Source organism: Xiphophorus couchianus, chromosome 21 (genome assembly GCF_001444195.1).
Source record: "Xiphophorus couchianus chromosome 21, X_couchianus-1.0, whole genome shotgun sequence".
Lineage (NCBI taxonomy): Eukaryota > Metazoa > Chordata > Actinopteri > Cyprinodontiformes > Poeciliidae > Xiphophorus > Xiphophorus couchianus.
Window position 1 is genome coordinate 7528126 of NC_040248.1, and position 20612 is coordinate 7548737.

General features: G+C 38.0%; 1 protein-coding gene and 1 long non-coding RNA gene across 6 annotated transcripts in view; one reads left to right on the forward strand and one right to left on the reverse strand.

Annotated features, from left to right (window-relative positions):
• Positions 1-20612, forward strand: part of asap1b (ArfGAP with SH3 domain, ankyrin repeat and PH domain 1b) — a 63640-nt gene that overhangs the window by 26531 nt on the left and 16497 nt on the right. For 3 of the 5 annotated variants that reach the window (XM_028004921.1, XM_028004919.1, XM_028004922.1), the window contains exons 4-15: positions 792-866; positions 1233-1282; positions 1359-1488; positions 6257-6342; positions 7885-7960; positions 9134-9220; positions 9631-9639; positions 10734-10834; positions 10927-10996; positions 14566-14653; positions 15582-15630; positions 20115-20281. In XM_028004921.1, the coding sequence (XP_027860722.1) occupies positions 792-866; positions 1233-1282; positions 1359-1488; positions 6257-6342; positions 7885-7960; positions 9134-9220; positions 9631-9639; positions 10734-10834; positions 10927-10996; positions 14566-14653; positions 15582-15630; positions 20115-20281 (988 nt within the window). The remainder of the gene's footprint in view (positions 1-791; positions 867-1232; positions 1283-1358; positions 1489-6256; positions 6343-7884; positions 7961-9133; positions 9221-9630; positions 9640-10733; positions 10835-10926; positions 10997-14565; positions 14654-15581; positions 15631-20114; positions 20282-20612) is intronic. The other 2 variants (XM_028004920.1, XM_028004923.1) reach the window with 1 other exon arrangement.
• Positions 6682-20108, reverse strand: LOC114136719 (uncharacterized). Its single transcript, XR_003593864.1, has 3 exons — positions 19450-20108; positions 8381-8384; positions 6682-6692 (listed from the first exon to the last, which is right to left on the reverse strand). It is a non-coding gene; the product is annotated as an uncharacterized LOC114136719 (long non-coding RNA).

Genomic DNA, 20612 nt, shown 5'->3' on the forward strand with positions numbered 1-20612 from the left:
TTGGCACAATTTACACACAATAATGGTCTTTTCCAGTGTCCCATCAGGTCATTTTTTAAAGCAAAAATTCATGTAAAGCCAAGAGAAGCGGCTTTGTCGTCCTTTGCTGTTTGAGGGGTTGCTTGTGCGTCAGATTTGCGGCTGTACCAGAAACATGCAAATACAAAGGTTCCGACTTGGGAAAAATCCGAGTAATTGTGTTGAAATTTTTAGCATGTTAAAATCCCTTCCCAAATTCTTACCAAAAATAAATAAATAGAGCTTGATGTCCAAGTTTTTTTTATCCTTAATTATGTAAAATGTATCTGAAGTCTGTCTGCATGTTGCCACCTCACAGCTGAAACGGTCATGAACCTTCACTCAGCCCAGCAAATGACTAGTTTCTTAAGTTTGTGTGTGTGGGTGGGCTGAATCATCCATCTGGCGTCTTTGGCAATTTTTGACTCATTTTAGTTTTGTTTTGTTTTGTAGCTCGTTGTTTTTTAACGTCTCTGCTGAGCTCTCCGGTTAAGAGGAGTAAACGTTTCACACAACCTCGTCCGTCGACTGCAGATTAGTCTGTGAATAAGTGAAAAGTTGCTACACTGTTTTAAGCATTACGTCTTCATTTTGATGTATCTGTGATGCAAATTAAATTACTGTGCCTAATAATTTATCACATCCTGGCAAATCAGTCTGTTTACTAGATTGAGTCATTGTTGTTTTTTGTCTTCCAGAGAATTTATCAAACATTTTCTTCTGACAGTCTGTTGTGACACATTAACTATGTTTTTCTTGCTTTGTTTAAACAGCTACAGAGCCTCAGCCACAATGTGATCTTCACCCTGGACTCGCTGCTCAAGGGGGATTTGAAAGGCGTGAAAGGGGTAAGATTTACCATCACTTTGTTTAGTCTTCCCAACTCTGTCCTACTGGACTCTTGTGGGAGTCAGCAAGTCTATCCATCTCCAAATCCCCCATGCCTGTGCTTAAGAGCGTTAGGGGCGAGTAAGGAGAGGAATTCTCCTTTGAAACTGTAAATCTGGCAGACATAAACACTGCCTTTGTGTGGTGCATGAGGAGAGTAACTGGGTCATGAACTCCTCGTGTTGGAGGTTCAAGAAGGGGCGTGATCCTTACTGGGCATTCATGGCGTGAATCACGAGCCGATCGTTGGGCCCAACTCCACAAATATCTCTGTCCTCAAACTGACCTCTTAGGACTTGACTGGATCTTCTCCTTTATCTCTGCAGGACTTAAAGAAGCCTTTTGACAAAGCATGGAAGGACTACGAGGCTAAGTTGTAAGTAGACGATGGTGAGCTGTACCAGATATCTCATTGTTACTAGTTGGAAACACCCGATTCTGTTTCCCTGCAGTACAAAGATAGAGAAGGAGAAGCGGGAGCACGCCAAGCAGCACGGGATGATCCGCACTGAAATCACCGGGGCTGAGATTGCAGAGGAGATGGAGAAGGAGAGGCGCTTGTTCCAGCTGCAGATGTGCGAGGTGAGTAATTTGACACTTCTCTTAAACCGAATAGGGATAATGGGAGGAAAGATGTAAGCTTGCATTTCCCCGATGTCAATTAATCAATCGAGTTTACATTTCAGGACCAAGGCAGTTACAATCAGTTCTGGCTCTGATTGGTTGTTTCTGACTGAGCTGTATATTCCTGCAGATTGCAGTAGGACCACAGGAAGGAGGCAGAGAAGTTTGATTTTTATACAGTCAGGACATGGCAACAATTTTAAGAAATATTTTAAAATATATTTTCATATTACATCTCAGTGTAATACATATATTTATATTTTTTTATTAATTCAGCTTGATGTGTTTCCTCAGTTTAACTTTGTGTGACATTGCAATGTGTTAGGTTATCTTAAACATTAAGGTGTGACAAACGGAAGAAATGCTGTTTAATTGCCCAGCATTTACACATCATTTGAATAATGTTCATGAGATGATAAATGATTGATCAGTACCTGCTGTAGGTCATGATATGCTGGCACACTAATTGTGCTAAAAAACCAACTTCTGCTTTCCAAGAGTTTTCAGACTTCCTCTTAATCCTGTAAGCTTCAAATGAAGTCACTCTGTTTCACAATGGCCAAACTTTTAAGAAACCTGGCAGCGAGAATAAAGCGTAAAACAAATGTGAGCTCTGTGTTTGTGCCCAGAAGAATCAGAACAAACTGTTAGAGCTCTCTCTCTCCGTTTGGCCAAAATCCTCTCTGGTTGTGGGCGGTGACGCCTACGCCTCGCTTGCCGTTTTATCCTGCTAGGATCTTTTCTTTTTCTCAGATTACATAATGTGGGTCGCATTGCTTTTTGGGTTTTCTGGATTAAATTTTGTACAAAGTCCAACTGACCCGCCCTCTCCTCATTTCATTGTACCCATATTTCTTCAGCGGGTCAGAGACTTTGGCTTGAGAGCTCGAAGGCTCGGCTCTGTCAAATCTGATTATCAGTAATATTTTCCAGTAACTCTAAACACAAAACAGCTCCTAAGTGAGGTTTCTTTTACACTTTTTACAATGGACAGCACATGGAATATCAATAGTTTTCTAAGTGGGATCTGCAATGCATTTTCTAAAACATCATTAAAAGTCAGACTAGAAGTGGACTCTACATGTCTTTGTGCATTTTGAAGACAGTACAGCATGTTTTAGACTCTTACGGGTCAGTGACTGCTCATTCTGCCTCATCCCCCTGCAGGATGCTCTGATCTTACATCATCTTCTAGATTAACAGTTACGTGCACAGTGCTAGTCTCGTCACACACCATGAATTTAAATTTATCTGACACCTTTTACTCCACTAACAGACTTGCTAAAACATGTCTGCGAGTTAAAGAGCATTGTTGGTGTCAACTTGTGATATTGAGACATTTTTAGTTTTAGTCTCGCTACCAATTGCTTTAAAGTATCCATCTCTGCTGGTTTCCAGAGGACATTCTTTCGTTCTTGTCGCTACAAACTGAAATTTTGGAAATGTGAGAATTTATCAGGAGATTGAAAATGTTGCCTAAAAGTCAAACAGCAGCTCAGCTGAAAGACTTCCTGTTTGTTTTTGCAAGATCAACACAGACTCCTGTGCGTTGGTTGTTGCCATTTTTGATCCATGAATTGATAATAAAGCAGCTCTAGAAACTCGTCAGCGTCTGTGTTTTACACCTTAGCAGCCGCCTCCGGTTGCAGCAGCATGCCAATAACGAGTTGTAGCACACATCATTATCACCATCTTCCTCTTTCGTTGGTTTCCTCGGTTCCACATTTGGTTTTAAATTTCTTTTTCATTCTCTGACAGACAAATTTAAACTGGCTCTGCTTGAAGCATTTCTGAGCAGTAGGATGTGTTTGGCTATTTGATTAAGAATATTGAAATAAATCCTTATTTTACTGCAGTGGCATGGTTTTGAAATAAAAAAATAAATAGATGCAGTTCACAATAGTCCCACAGTATTACAGATCCTCCACCGTACTTAATAGTGAATGAGGTTCTTTTTATTTTATACCACCTACGTAAATGATTCACATAATTTCCAACCTATGACAAAAGAATAGATCTAAAATAATATTAGTGTTTCTTTTAGTGATGTTCTGTTGTAAACCTTCATGAGCGTTCATGTTATTACATCTACTCTATATTTAAAAACATTAGTTGGGTTCTTTATCACTTTTACCTTTTCAATCTCTTATAAAGTTTCTGATAAAGGTTTTCTTTTGTTTTGCACGGTAGCACTCTGGGTTCAAATCTCCATCTGAGTTTCTTTCTGCATGGATTTCCCATTTTTTCCCAATCCATGTATGGGTTTTCTTTTCCTCCCACAGTCCAAAATCATGACTGTTAGCTTAATTAAATATTCTAAAATGCTTTTGGGTGTGAGTGTGTGTCCTGTGTGTCGCCATCTGCAGATGGGCACCAGACTCCTGCCGCAAACCTGCAAGAATAAGCTGGTTTAGGAACAATTATTTGTCTAGGAATTATGTAGCACAAGTCATTTATTGACTTTTGTTTCTGTGAATAAATATTCAAACAAGAGGTTGAATTTTAACAACATTTTTGTTAAAATGATGCAGTAAAATGTTTATTTTGAATGGTCTATGTTACACATTTTTACCAGTGACGTTCACTGATTTGAATGTTGCCATTTATTTCCATGCATTCTTCATAAATAAAAACAAAAACATCCAAAATGAATGCTTTAATTAAGCGTATTCATAGCTCGATTATTATTGATTAACTGACCATGCACATAGTAGGCATAGCTTAGTGGGCAATAACAAATTGTGATAAACGATAATATTGTTGTTGGCACATTAATGCACTTTTGTCCGCTCAAAGACCAATAAATTTTAATTTTGTAAACAACACTTTGTATATCTTATTATGTGTCAAAAATAAAACACAACAACCAAAAACCATTTGAACATTTTTCTAATTGGTTTCCTATTAATTTAATCTTTAATCATCAGATGTTTTTTCACACAGTTCTGGTTGTGATATTTGACTATATTTTTTTGTAAATGTGGAGAAATTTTAGCCAATAAATCCCAGACATTTCCCTAAATTAGCAGTCATTAATGGTGGAAATCTCGTTGTGATGCTGTTGTTGTTGTTGTGAGAATGCTACAGTCAGTGTTACAATCTGTTCATCCCACTTAACCTCATTTCTCTCCACTGCCTGCACTCTGGCTCTCTCACACTCTCTCCACGTTACTCAATCACCAGATTACACGATGCTCTCACTCTCACCCTTTTCTTTTTTCGTCCCACGCTGCCAGCAGAGGAGTGAGGAAAGTCAGGGCTCAGCAGGCTGCATTATATTCTGCAGCAGCGTGAATGTCGTCGCTCATTCACACAAAAGGGATTCACAAACATGCGGCGACGCTCTCCAATCACGCCGAACCCACTCGCGCTTCAAACAAAAAAATGTGGATAATCTGCCAGCCGTCGAGCGCCGTCAGGCAGACAAAGGGACGGCACATGCATGCTTGCACACTTTTGCACATGTTTACTCATGCGTGTGGGAACTCACATGCATCAACATACGATGTAGCGGCGCAGAGCTTCGTTGAAGAGACGAAGCTCTTCTGGGTTAGAATTGGTCTTTAGCTTCTCGCTGACTCTTAAATCTGTGTGGATTGGCTCTCTGTGGGATTATCAGTAGATTAAATTTCATTTGTTTGTTTGGTGGGGACGCTGTCTGAAAACATTTGTCTTGAATCCTCAGACAGCCTCAAAGTTCCTATGAAGAATCTTCTTTAAAAATCCTAACCTTTTAAGATACAAAACTATTTTCTGTTAAATTCAAGTTTCACTTCATTACCCTGATCCTTACTTGAACATTGTCAGCAAAGCATTTGTTCACTTCTTATCAGCTTCAATGTATTTCTTGTGATGATTCAACACATGTTCGTGCATAATTTGTGAAGTAGAAGAAAAGTGACCCATGGCTTTCAAAATTATTTCAAAATAAACACCAAAAAGTGTTATTTTTCTCTGAGTCTATGCTTTTCAGACCCACCTTTTCCTGATATTACAGCTGCAAGTCTTTTTGTTTTGTTTTTTGTCGGCTTTAGCAGCTAATATTTCCATTTTAAAATGGACCCAAACTCAGGCAGACTGGATACTCTTGCCACAGATTCTCACCTGAATTTAGGTTTAGACTTTGAATTGAATATCAATGCATGCCACATTCTTTCTGTTTCTTTTCTTTCAAATATTTAAAAAAATATATTGTACAATTTTCCTTCCATTCCACAATAACACACCAATTTGTGCTGATTTGTCACATAAAGTACATTAAAGCTGGGGTTGTAGCATCTTTATAAAATATTTACAGTTTGTAGTTGTAACTAGACAAACTGTGGTTGAGTTTGAGGCGTGTAAATACTCTGTCTAAACTCTGACACAAGTAGGGCTGAAACGATTAATAATAATTGAAATAATTATCAATGAATTGAGTAATTAATCAGATATGCAGACTCTAAAAAAGTTTATTTTGTGAAAGAATGACAGTAGTTCAGCCAAAATTGTACAAAAGTATATATACATTTTGAATTTAGATATGTATAAAAAAGCTCCAGTGGTTAAATAAAAATTTTAAAATCCGTTAATAGTCAGAATAATTTATTACAAAATAACCATTAGTTGTAGCCCTAGACTCAAGAATCATAACTCTAAGCACTCATGACATGAATCTTCCTATTCAGACTTGGAAAGCTTTTCAAATGCCCTGAATTTAAACTCTGCTTTTCTGCTTTTCTTCCAGTACCTGATCAAAGTAAACGAGATCAAAACCAAGAAAGGAGTGGACCTCCTGCAAAACCTGATTAAGTATTACCACGCACAGTGCAAGTAAGTACCTCCATAATCCCCCTAACCCAAATGTGTAGCCTGCTGCTACTGTTTTTCTTTTGCTTTTCACCCATTAAGTCATATTTCACACCCTAGAAAAGAAAGAAGGCGGTAGCTCTCCCATTCTTTTCAGTTTTGTCTGGTGTTGCTCCCAGATCTTGAGTCCGCTCATAAATCTTTGCAGGTCGTCAGATAGATACGCTGTGACAGCCGAGGGGGTTTGGTGGGTAAATAAAGTGGGTGCTCCTCTTTCCAGAGCTGCAGCTCGCAGCAACCCATGACAGAATGACAGATTTTCGTCCAGGGTTGCTACAGTATGTCCTGTCATAACACCAGGAGAAAACAATGCACTTCCCTGCTTGTCTGTTCAACCTGGGCCTTGACGGATAGAAAGGCTGCAGGGATGATGGATTAGGAGCGTTAGGACAGCAGACTGAGAGCTGAGGAAAGTGGTCAAAGCTTGAGAAGAAAGTAAAATTGCCCTGTTTGCACTCGCAGAGGGCAATATGGTCTTAAAGTTTTATTATGACAGATTTATCATGATAAAAGTGATGATAAGAGCTATTTATTACTTATTTTTTAGTCACAAATGCAAATACTGCTGTTGAAAAATGGTGCACCGATTGCAGTTTTCTGACCTACCGATTTTAATTTTGGCCGATACAGTTGTTTGTTTTTGTCTGAAATGCTGCTAAATACTGCAAGAAAGTCAAGTATCAACCTATCAGTGAGCTCCCAAAATTAAGGAAATCTGAGGCAACTTATTGGTGCAACCCTGTCGATGTGTAATACATTTCTTTAGGACACTAGAAGTGTGACACAGTAACTTCATTTAATCATATTTTCTGACATTTATTGATGCCTTCATTGAACAAACATTAGAAAAAATTGTAAAACGGCAACACGAGCAATTTTGGAGAGTTTATTTATTATCACAATAAATGATAAACAATACGATAAATTCCCACCACTAGTTTGCTTCAATAAATTTAAGCAGGAACTTCATTTATGCAACAGAAGTGGTAAATCTAAGGCTGCAATGACAGAGCAGCTGTCAAGTACGGCTCGGTTGCACTTTGCAAGCTAAGCTGCGTGGAGTGGGAGCAAAGATGTAGGCTCATCAGTGCAGTGATTGAGAGAAAACGAGCCGAACGAACGAGAAGTGGCAGAAAAAGTAATGGGAAGAGGAAGGGAGATGTTCGTTCCAAGCAGAGGGAGGGGTTGCAGTCATTAGTGGTGATTTGCTGCTGCAGAACTTCATCGAGGTGTGTACTGCTGACAGATCTGTAATGGATTTCAGAGCGTGCTAAACGCCTCTGCAAATCTGCAGAGAAGGGTCGAAACCAGATCTGATTTCAGCGCCAGAAGCCAAAAGGTGCCAAAGAGTGAGAGCGAGCTGAGCATGATGTTCAACACAAACTGCAGCCGTTTCTGCCTGCGAGCAGAAATGGAAGAACCAAAAGGATCACAATGTTACGCTAGCTGTTGCATTAATGAATGATCAGTGTCTAAAAGTTGTGATCTTCTTATATTTCTGTAAAGTTTCTTCCAAGATGGCTTGAAGACAGCAGATAAGCTGAAGCAGTACATCGAGAAGCTGGCTGCTGATCTCTACAACGTAATTATTTGTTTGTTTCCATCATGTAAGGTCTCATTGTTAGTATTTAATTCAATTTTGGGTTATTCATTTACTTATTTTGTTCTATTTCTATTCATTTTAATGTAGTTTTATTTAAATAACCTTACTTTTTTGTACTTATTGGGGCTGCAGCTAATGATTATTTTATTAATCAAGTAATCTATCATCTATTCTGACAATTAATTGAATAATCGGATGGAAAATTATCAAATTCTCCAGATTTTTTATTTAACCAGATAAGCCTTTTTTCCTCCATCCATCCATCTTCTTCCGCTTATCCGAGGTCGGGTCGCGGGGGTAGCAGCTTCAGAAGGGAGGCCCAGACGTTTTTCCTTTCTTAACATTTTATTGCCTAAGATCCAGTAATATTTTAGTGAGTGCTTCATCATAGTAAAGGACAAATCTGCAGCAACATGTGAAAAACTCAGCCGTTTCTGCTTCATTTAACATCAATACAGTTAAAATTTAATCTGATAATACGTTTTTCAATTAACTAATTAATAAATGAACTGAGGAAAGTACTTAATAGGAGATTTTTAAAGGAATTTAAACCAAGCGAAGCTAAAACTGCCACTTAAGGAGTTCTGGAAAAAACAGATTTATAGACAAGAGAAAGTTCTTATCTTATATGTAAAATGCATATATTTTTGTACAGTTTTGGCTTAATTACTGCTCTAGGTCTGTTGTCTGTTTCTCAGTTAATGATTATTCGATTACTAAATTAGTTAATTATTTGATCAATCGATTAGTCCAGTTACTTGTTTCAACTCCAGTGTTTATTGTTTTTATCTGGGTTTTTTTTCTTAAGTTACTTTAATTTGTCCTGTTTTCTTATTTTATGCATTTATTTTCTTATTTTATTTAGTTTAGCTTTTCCGTAACACTTTATTTGAAGGGGTGTGCATAAGACTGACATAAAACTGTCATGAATATTAATGACTGCTGTCATGAAGTGCTATTTGATAATTAATGATTCTTTTAATGCAAAGTTGACATTTTTAATGGACATTTAATGCAACTTTGCATTAAAAATCTAATTATTTATTGAATGAGTCATGTCAGTCTTATGCTCACCCCTTCAAATAAAGTTGTCTTGCTTTGTTAGTGAATCCTATAACTAAATGTTCTAATTTAAGTGTTTTCTGTCATCAGATAAAGCAAACTCAGGACGAGGAAAAGAAGCAGCTGACTGCTTTGCGGGATCTGATCAAGTCCTCCCTCCAGTTGGACCAGAAAGAGGTATGCACGTCACCTCTGGACCGTTGGGGCCAAATTTAACCCAAACTGTGAGCAGACCGGCTTTAAAAGCAGCCACAGCTGCTCTGATTGAGCCTTTGGTCTCACCACACGCTTCCTCTCACTCTGCCCTGCGAGTGCCCAGCGCTGCACCACACTGGTGCCCAGTTTAGGGCCTCACTGTCACACTTTCACATAAAAACTAACAACACTGCCTGTTTCTACACATTTGATCCACTCAAACGCACGAAATCATGTATAAACAGTTGCTTGAATCACACCTTCTGTAAGTTTTTAAGCTTTAGCCAAAGAGTGCACTTCTTCACAGTCACTACCTTCACTTGAGCCAGATTTTTCACCCCTCTCCCTTCTATCTCCTCCTTTTTACTGCTTTCTGCTTGTCTGGAATCAAGTCTAGAAGAGTAAGTCTGAGCATGCTGTGGTTTGACTGTGCAGGGGTGTTGCAGAGCATGCTGTTTACATGCAGCTTTTTAAAAATGTTTTCCTCTAAAAGTCCTTCCACTGAAGTGTTATAGACACGTTGCAGCGTGACGTCACATTTGCCGACTATGACTAGCATTGGTACATGTACGTGTGATTTAAAAAAAAAAAAGGATGCAGTGCTTTGCTGCTAATTGTTTAGATAAGTGTCAAGGGTATCATATTTAACAGCTTAAAAAATAGCAATGGGGAAGTACGTAGGTCAGTTATGCTAGCTTGATTTTGACAACTTAGCATGTAAATATGTTGTGGAATCTGGTGTTTTGGTACAGCAGAAACAAAACCAAGGTGACCTACACACCAACTCTGACAGATCATCAGTAGCGCAGGTGTTTAAATTAGCTAATCAACCACTGCTGTGTTCAGATGATCACTTATTACTGTATGTTCTGGACTATAAGGCACACTTAAAAGTCTTTCATTTTATCAAAACACGGCAGGGCGCCTTATTTATTGTTCTGTAGTAAAACAGCCCCCTCTCGTGAATTAATATGGATTAATTCTGGTTGTGCTTATTGATGTTTTAGCAACTTTGTGTGGTTCCTGGTGCTCGGTTTTAGTTGCATTACGGCTACCGAAGTCAGGAGTGTCGAGGAGTAATAGTACTGTGCTTTGACTGACTGCCTGACTGTTTGACTTAACTTTTTGGTGTTGAATCCTGACACACTATTTGAGCTGTTGTGAGTCAGTTGCTGTGGCAACGGGTCTGTGTGTAGCGCAGCTAGCAAAGAGCAGGCATAAAGAAGAACACGAGTAACTTTGAGTTGTTCAGTTTTCTGCATTGTTTTTCCCTTTGCTGTAGTAAATTGACAATACCTACATCTCCAGATTTCATTTTGTCAACATAATGGTTCTACCAACCTCCAGCGCAAAATTTCCAGATATAAACAAAAACATGCAACGTGTCTATAGTATGTCTGGGTCATCATTGCATGTTTTCATCAAAAATAATTTCCTAAAAGTGTTTACATTTACACTTCAATCTCGTGGATATGTTTTGCATGGCTCACCACAGGACTCGCAGAGTAAGCAGGGTGGCTACAGCATGCACCAGCTGCAGGGAAACAAAGAGTTTGGTAGTGAGAAGAAAGGCTACCTGCTGAAGAAGAGTGACGGGTAAGCTGCGAACGCCGTTGTGCTCGCACCATTAAAATTTAACGGACAGACGGCGAATGACAACCCTCTCTTAATGGGACATCCTCTCTCAGGCTGAGGAAGGTGTGGCAGAGGAGGCAGTGCTCGGTGAAGGGAGGCATCCTCACCATCTCTCATGCCACAGTGAGTACACACACACACCCGAACGCAGACGTATGAACTCTTCTAACCCCTCAGGAGTGACTGTGCGGATCAAAAGCAGAACATTGTGCAGGGAGAGGGTGTGTTGGGCTTTTCCAATCTGGAGGCTGGCAGAGTCGGATTGACATAGATAGGTTGCCATGGAAACTGCCCCTCTTCCTGCCCCCCCTCCCATCGGTGCCCCTCCTCCTGCTGCCTGCTGCGCCGCGGTGACTCATCCCTGATGGAGTGTGTGCGTACTGTTTAAGCTGGCACAACTTGAGCGCCGGCCTCACTTTTGTGCAGATCAGCCTGGTTTTTCCTCTTCCATTTAGGATGCAGGGGAATATTTATTTATTTATTATTTATTTTTTGCAAAAGTATTAAAATAAATTAAATCACAAGAGGGGTTAAATTAATTCACACTGTCCTGAGTGGCTTCTTAAAATAAAATTCACTCAGGATGTTAAAATAACTAACATCTAGTTTGGTTATTTTAAATAATTTGGTTCTGTGAATGACTTTATTTCAAGTGGTGAAAAAGATTTTTATTGAAAAAGAGTAATTTATAAATTACAGTAACAGTATGCACTGTTTTGTTTTCCTAACTCTGTTCCCTGCAACCCTTTGTGAAAGAGTTTAAAAACATTAATAAATTTTCGCTATGCCTCACACTAACATCAGCATGAATCACACATTTGACATTTCAGTATTGTTATTAAAATAACCTTCAACAATTATAATTCAGTTCCTTGTGGCTGCAAGGAACTGAATCATAAAAAGTTTTACAGATTTTAATTTGCATGTTTATTTTCTAGCAGCAGCAACTCCTGTAGTGCTGGTTCACACATTTAGCATTTTTTAAATTTTATCACCTTTTACAGAATTTGTTTCCTGCCTTAAATTGTCTGCCTTTTAATCAGCAAGTTCCAGTGACTAAAGAAATACAACAAATAAGCACAGTTGAAACCTGCTATCACAGCTAGCAGCAGGGAAACATCTGGGGAATCTATGCAACAGCAAAGAGAAGCATCCCTAACCTAGCTAAAAGCAGGAGAAAACCTAGTCAACAGCAGGAGGGAATCTAGCTAACAGCAGGAGGAAACCTAGCTAACAGCAGGAGGAAATCTAGCTAACAGCAGGAGGCAACCTAGCTAACAGCAGGAGAAACCCAGTTAACTGCAGGAGGAAATCTAGCTAACAGCAGGAGGCAACCTAGCTAATAGCAGGAGGAGACTTAACTAACAGCAGGAGGAAACCTAGCTAACAGCAGGAGGGAATCTAGCTAACAGCAGGAGGAAACCTAGCTAACAGCAGGAGGAAATCTAGCTAACAGCAGGAGGAAACCTAGCTAACAGCAGGAGAAAACCTAGTTAACAGCAGGAGGGAATCTAGCTAACAGCAGGAGGAAACCTAGCTAACAGCAGGAGAAACCCAGTTAACAGCAGGAGGGAATCTAGCTAACTGCAGGAGGAAACCTAGCTAACAGCAGGAGGAAATCTAGCTAACAGCAGGAGGAAACCCAGCTAACAGCAGGAGAAAACCTAGTTAACAGCAGGAGGGAATCTAGCTAACAGCAGGAGGAAACCTAGCTAACAGCAGGAGGAAATCTAGCTAACAGCAGGAGGAAATCTAGCTAACAGCAGGAGGCAACCTAGCTAATAGCAGGAGGAGACTTAACTAACAGCAGGAGGAAACCTAGCTAACAGCAGGAGGAAATCTAGCTAACAGCAGGAGGAAACCCAGCTAACAGCAGGAGAAAACCTAGTTAACAGCAGGAGGGAATCTAGCTAACAGCAGGAGGAAACCTAGCTAACAGCAGGAGAAACCCAGTTAACAGCAGGAGGGAATCTAGCTAACTGCAGGAGGAAACCTAGCTAACAGCAGGAGGAAATCTAGCTAACAGCAGGAGGAAATCTAGCTAACAGCAGGAGGCAACCTAGCTAATAGCAGGAGGAGACTTAACTAACAGCAGGAGGAAACCTAGCTAACCTCATTAGCCTTGTTAATGGGTTTGAAAAATCAATTCGACATACCAAAACCAAGAAGAACTTGAGCAAACTTAACTAACAGTGAAACAAAACCTATATAACATTGCTAGGAACAGGAGAAACCTAGTCATTGTAGCCAAAGATGGGAGAAAACATAGCTAACACTTAGCTAAAAGCCAAAAGAGTGAAAAAAACTGTCATTTGTTTCCCTTCATTAAATGTTGAAAAAATGTAGGTTCCAGTGAGACAATAATACCTCCTGAAATGTTCTTATGTTAAACAAAATGACTAAATATTGGAAAGAGTTGTCTTGTTGAACATTTACACACAGATAACTGCAGCCACTAAATCTGCTATTATTACCATAGTCTGTGCATTCATTGAGATATATCAACATTATTTGTTTTGGGTTTTTTTTTTAAAATGAAAACGAGTTTATAATTGATTTTATTCTGACATTCTGCTGCCATCATATGAAAGTTGCACTTTGATACCAGATGCTACATTTCATCTGCGCGTTATAATTAGTTTGCATTGTTAGTTTCAGTGTTGAATTGACTTGTTGGTTCTGTTAAGCTTGGATTGTTTAGCAGCTGTAACACAGCATGAAGGGGTTAGATTCATCTTTGTATAATGATTCTAATGATTCTTCACATAGAAGACAAAGATGTAATTTTTTTTCTACAGCTGTTGTCTCGCACCTCTCTATTTGTGCTACATGTCCAAAAGAAGAAATGACCTAAAAAGAATTTTTAAAAACCTGTTATGTGTTGGTGCCCTGCGACAGACTGGCGACCTGTCCGGGGTGTACCCCGCCTCTCGCCCGGAACGTAGCTGGAGATGGGCACCAGCAACCCTCCCGACCCCATTAGGGACAAGGGTGAACAGAAAATGGATGGATGGATGGATGTTATGTGTTGGTCTGTTGCACAGTTTGACTAAATGTTTACATTTCCTGAAGCCCACTTGAGGTTAACATATTAAACTTATCATTTATCTTAATGTGACAGCAGTTTGCCACCTCTCTATTTCTTCTTCTTCATCTGAACTCTTGGTGACTTCAGTTGACAGCAGGCCAGCTTGGCTGCAAGGCTTATCTCAGCCTGTTAGCATTTCATTAGCACGTGCCCCGGTCTGTCCTCTGCCAGGACGCTGGCAGGACACGATGATCGCTGCGCTTGTGCCAACTAGGTGTGTTTTTACTGAATGGTCAAGTCCAGGTCCTTACTTGGGAAGCCAGGCTTCAGTTTTATAAATAATTCGAAGCTAAAATTGCAAAGATACTCCTCAAAAGGCTACAAGAGGAGTTTAAGCATGTTTGCAACAAATATGCAAATAATTTAGATAAAACGTTTCATCTTTTATATTGTTTTTTTGTTTGGAGAAAACAAGTAATTCTCTTTATTGTAATACAGTTGATGGTGTTTTTCAGGTGCAGTCTGCAGTAGTATTTCTCATTTTTACATGTTGGATCATTGCACTCACTTGAACAAGAAGCACTAGAAAAAACAAAACTTATAAAATATTAATTAATAATGTGTTCAGTCCATTGGATAAACCTCACTCTCTTTATATTTTCAGTCCAACAGGCAGCCTGTCAAACTCAACCTGCTCACCTGCCAGGTGAAGCCGAGCTCTGAGGACAGGAAATGCTTCGATCTAATTTCTCGTAAGTTTTAAAAAATCTTACATTTTTCTGCTTACCTGAACTGTTTAGAAATATGCAAAGTATTTAAATTCTGGATAAATATTAGTTTGAAAAATTTAACTGGCATTTCTTTTTAAAGAAATGACCATCTGATTTATTGATTTCATTGTTATTAATGAAGAAAATTCTTCACCCTGCAGTGCTCTTTGAAATTATAAATATTTATAATCATAAAATAATCTTTAAAAAAGCCAAAAAGCATTCTTTGTTAAACAGTAACGCAGCAAAATGTATACATTTTTCTGCTTACCTGAACCGTTCAGAAATGTGCAGAGTTCTTGCATACAAAACGTTTTTTTTTTTTTAAACAAAAATTGTATTTATTTTAACCTCCGGATAATTATTTGTTTAAAAAATTTACTGGCATTGCTATTTCAAGAAAGAAATGTGTGATTTATTGTTTTCATAGTGAAATAAGTTTCTTCACGCTTCCGTTCTCTTTGAAATTATAAATATTTAATTGTAAAGTAATAAAAAAAAACCTAAAGACTTTGTTAAACAGTAACTCAAATGGTTAATAGATTCTTATGTTTATTATTAACCCAAATATTATTAGTTTTAGGATTCAATTATAGTTTGAGACAAGCTGCATGCTTTTGAACTGTAAATTTTAACTTTTTCATTGATAGACAATAAAACAAGCACTTTGGGTGTTTTTATTTTTTTTTACTGAAAATAAACATTTTGAATATTCATTAGCTGTTCAAGAACATTATTTATTATCTCTCTGTTTTGTTGAAAATGCTTGAAAAATGAATGTGTGCAAACCGTTTTCTCTCTGAGTTTATGACATTTCTAGACGGTTTAACTTGTGACTGCTGCTCATTGTGTTATGAAATGCAAAACATTGGATTTACATGCTTGACATCCTGGTCTGTGGTCTCTGCAGATAACCGGACATATCACTTTCAAGCTGAAGACGAACAAGAGTTTGTCATGTGAGTATTTATAAAAAAAAAAAAAAAATCCCATCTGGTAATCTGGGTTTTTGACCAACTTTTCATACAGATTCAATTAAAAAAAATATTTAATTGGTAAAAAAAATCCAGAGTTTTTTCTTACACAAGAACCATTTTATTTGTTAAACAAAACTACTATTACAAGGATTTCATCCACATTTTCATCCACATTGCTAAATTTTACTTTCAATTACTGCTGCAGTCTCAAAATAATTCATAGCGCCGAATAGAAGGCGAATGCAAATAAGACCCAGTCACAGGCACACCACATGCGACCAATCAAATGCGTTTTTAGTTTCATTATATAAACCAGATAAAATGCTCAACAGTTTTGTTACATTGTAAGTTAGAATATGGCAAAGGCAGAACTGTTTAAGAAGATATAGTAAAAGAAGAGGTGATTGTTTTAGCAAATAATAATAGCAGAAGTTCTGATGTATCTGGAAACAGTTTTCATGTTTAAGGTTAGAGGAATTTTAGCTACAATGTGGCATAAAGAGGATATTATCAATAGCTCTGCCAGATTCTTGATGGTTTAAAACCGTCGACTGACTGTAAAACACCTTGAAGGCAGTAGCTAGTGTTGTGGCAGCGCCGTGGTACAGTATGCTCCTTTTACTCCAGCACTTTCTGTTGAATCTCATTAAAGTAACTTTAGATCTCTTAACAGTTTTGAAACTATAATTTTTACACTCTTGATATACCCCTGTGACACTTTTGCACATCTGCTATACATGTCAACATCATCGGATGACATGTTCGGTAAATAAAGCTCCAGTTCTCCACGTTTGATTCTGTATCACCAGCTTAGTCAGCCTGTCATATCTGATTTTGGGTCAGTTGATCCTTTAATAAGTGACAAACAAAAACAACAATAAAAAAATTTGATTGTGACTATATTTCACAGCTGAACACTGTGATTACCACACTCTCGATCCCAATAGACATGCACTAATCAAACCATACAAGGCATGAAACTCTTCAAAGACGTGAGAAGAGTTGATGCTCCTCAAACTACAATGAATTTCCTCAGATTTGAACTCAGATAACGCCTTTTATAATATAGAAAGTGGGAGTTTGATAACACTTTATTTGAAGGGGTGTGCATAAGACTGACATGAAACTATCATAAACATAATATAACACCTGTTATAAAGGAGTCCTCATGAATGTTTATGACTGTTGTTGACACTTTTAATGGACGTTTTATGCAGGTTTTAATGCATATTTACTTTAAGTGTCATTATTTACCAAATAGTGCAAAGTTGACACTTTTAAGGCAACTTTACATTAAAAGTGTCATTACTTACTGAATGACACTTCATCACAACAGTTATAAACATTCATGAAGAGTGTTTCATGAATGACATTATGACATGAATGACAACATTGTGAAATGTTTATTCACAACTTTTCAAATAAAAAGTGTTACTGGGAGTTTTTACTTTAGTCAGAAGAATTGGCAAAATGTAGCTGAAAACCCATTATCATCTATTCTAACTTTTATAACTGAATACCTTAAGTTTGTTTTGTTTTTACTAACATTGAGTCAGCAGTTGTAGTGTATGCACACTATTTGAAGGAGTGTGCATAAGACTGACATGACACTATTATGAACATGAAGGAGTCTTCATGAATGTTTATAACTGTTGTCATAAAGTCTCTTTTGATAAATAATGACCTTATTAATGCAAAGTTGCACTAAAAGACCATTAAAGTGTAAACTTTGCATTATTTGGTCGACAATGACCCTTTTAATGCAAAGTTCTTTTAAAATTTGCATTAAAAGTCCATTAATAGTGTCAACTTTGCATTAAAAGTGTCATTATTTACCGAATGACACTTCATGACAACAGTTATAAACATTCAGGAAGACTCCTTCACGTTCATAACAGATGTTGTGTCAGTCTTATGCATATCCCTTTAAATAAAGTGCTACCCGCTTTTCTTCTGGGATACTCTTATGTTTTTTTTCTGATAACGTGAAACTGTGTTCATCCTTTTCGATGCATGTACTCTCTGCTGTTTCCTGTTATAAACTCCAAAATGAAGCGCTTGTATGTTACTGGGATTCCCTTAGAAATATTCATTATCCCACGGCTTGTGCACCCACCCTATGCCTCAGCTGGATTAGAAGCACATTAAACTTCACATTTTAATTCAGCCGTTGCTTAAAATATCCTCATTTCTTCACACATATACATGTAATATAACAGATCTTTTTGCCCATTCTGTGGGGGCTCCTCACAGCTTTAAAGGCGTAACAAATGGAGTCCAAATGTCAGTCTCATTAAGCTTTGTGTATATACATGTGCGGTGAGCGATGGAGGGTTAGTGCAGTGCACAGGGCATGTTTGAAAGAGCTACAGTGCTTCCTGTCTGAGTGATGGGTAGTGACCACAGTCCTGCGTGGGTGTTTCTTTTTGAGTCAGTTGATCTTGTTGTCAGAGAAAAGCAGAAGTATACTGAAGGGAAGAAAATCATATTCAGAAGTTAAGAGTTGAAATTCTTTATTGTTGGGAAAATATTAGTTTTTCTCCAATTTTCTTTACGTTGTCCAAACAAAGGAACTTTGGAGTAGGTTATGAAAGTGTATTTCATTTGTTTGCAGTGAGACTTTCCTCTTAGTTTACAACATAAGAAAATAAATGCATATTCTGACTGAATGTGGACCTGAGTAGGTTAATTGAAAAAGAAAAATGCTCAAGATTTGCATTAAAAAAGCAAGAAGAAGTGAAAAACTGTGCAAATAGAGAAGTGCAATTAACAGCAGAGTTGTAAAAACTCATTGAGTTTGTTGGGAGTGGTGATGGTTTTAAAGTCTTAGAGCTGATAGGAGGAAGTATCTGTGATCATAATTCTTTTTGCACCCAGGTTGCAACAGCCTGTCTCTAAATGAGCTTTTTCAAAGATTATGCTTTCACTTATTTTCTGTTCTGTTGATGACCATTTCTTTAAAACAAACTACTCAGATTTATCATGCAATCAAGCATGAAAACGCTCATAAAGTATCTGTTTAGTTCCTATTGTTCCATTCTTAATCATTACAATGACATTTCTGCCCACTGTTACTTCGTACCAATACGTCTCACTTTTGCATATCAGTTTATTTCTCTTAATAGTGAAATATTTTGATGAGTAAAAATAACATTTTCTAAAGGCTTAATATTGTAACATATTTTCCTGTATTTGGGACAGTTTTTGCGAATGAAATATAACAGATTATGATCCCTGATCCAATTAAAACTGTCAATTACCTGCTGATAGACATGTAGTGTGAATGCTGTAGGCATTCATTAGTGTGAATGCACTAGGCATTCACACTACTGAGTTCCACTTTTCTGGTTGCTCCATAAATTTCGCCGCGCTTCTTCTCCTGCATACTTTGTGCTATTTTAACCATTCAACTTTTATATTATTCAGCTTGCTCTCCTAATGCCGGCTATATCTCTTGGAATTCATAACCTTCATACTTTTTATAATATTCAGCTTTTTATGAATTTTTCTCCCCGTGGGGGAAACCGCTCCATCCAGTGGCAGGATTGAGAATTACAATATAAAATGTCCGTTGTGTTTCACAGTGGATGCTTTAGGTCCTGCCTATTAATGGCAATCAATCATCCAGTTTCACGTCTGTCATGGAGGAAACAAAGCAGAGGCCATTTTGAAGTTGGGCAGTTTAACAGCTTTTATGCTGTTTAAAACCTGGGAATAATTTCAGCTTTTGACGTTGCTTTTTTTGTGCTGCATGTACAAAAACATGCATGTGGCATATTTTTTGTAGTCACTGTGCTAAACGATGCCTCCAAACAAATGTTGATATCTGAGGAACCATAAAAGGTATGGATTTAATTCATCCACCATTTTTATCAGAAGCAATAGGAGAATGTTTCTGTCCTTTTCAAATTTTGGGTTTTACATGAGTTTGTTTTGTTTTTTTTACATTGAATATACAGTATTACTGTAACCCAGCATACTAGTGTTATCTTAGATGCTATCCTTAGTATTTTAGCTAGTTTTAGCTTTTTAGCTAATTTTGGCTTTTCCCTGGGTTTTTCACGCTTCATGGACTATTTCTTACCTTTCTGCAAGTCTTCAGCAGTTGGCTTAAAACGCTTTTGCCATTTTCACCAAAAGCATTCAGCATTGAGCATTCGGCATTCACACTTGCATTTTCATAGGAAATGCACACATTCTAGTTATTGACTGCATTATTATGTCATTACCATTACATTCCTTGAAAATGGTGTCAAAACATCAAAATGATTGTTTATCGGAAAATTTGTGAAGACATGCACTCCGCAGATCTGAGTATCTGGCTGAATAGAAGCCGTGAAGGACTGTTTATAGTCTCCAACATGCCATGTTTGTCAGATGATGGCAAAATAAAAAATGATGCAATTTGTTTCTGTTTGTGTTCTAACTATTATTTTTCAGGACAATAATTCTGTCCCGTCTTGCAGATGGATCTCCGTGCTAACCAACAGCAAGGAGGAGGCTTTAAACATGGCTTTCCGAGGTGAGCAGAGCAGCGGCGGGGAGGACGGATTAGAGGACTTGACTAAAGCCATCATAGAAGACGTGCTACGCATGCCAGGCAACGAGATCTGCTGCGACTGCGGAGCTGCAGGTCTGTGCTGCTGCTGTCCACAGAGACACAGTGCTGAGTCAAGCCTCACCTTGTCCTGAGAAGAGGAGCCAGCTTCCTCCTCTGGCTCCTCCTTCCTACCTCCTCTTAGCTGGAAATGTTTTATTTAAACCAACAAGCCACTTTTGCTGAGTCACTGTACTCAAGTAAGAGTACAGATATTTCATAATAAAATTGCTCAAGTAAAAGTAGAAAGTAAATTAAAAAAAAAAAAGTTACTCAAGTAAATGTATCTGGTCCTGAATAAACCAGAATACGAATGCTAAACCTGTTAGCATGAAGCAAAGAGTCAGCACTCCTGCAGACATTCAGG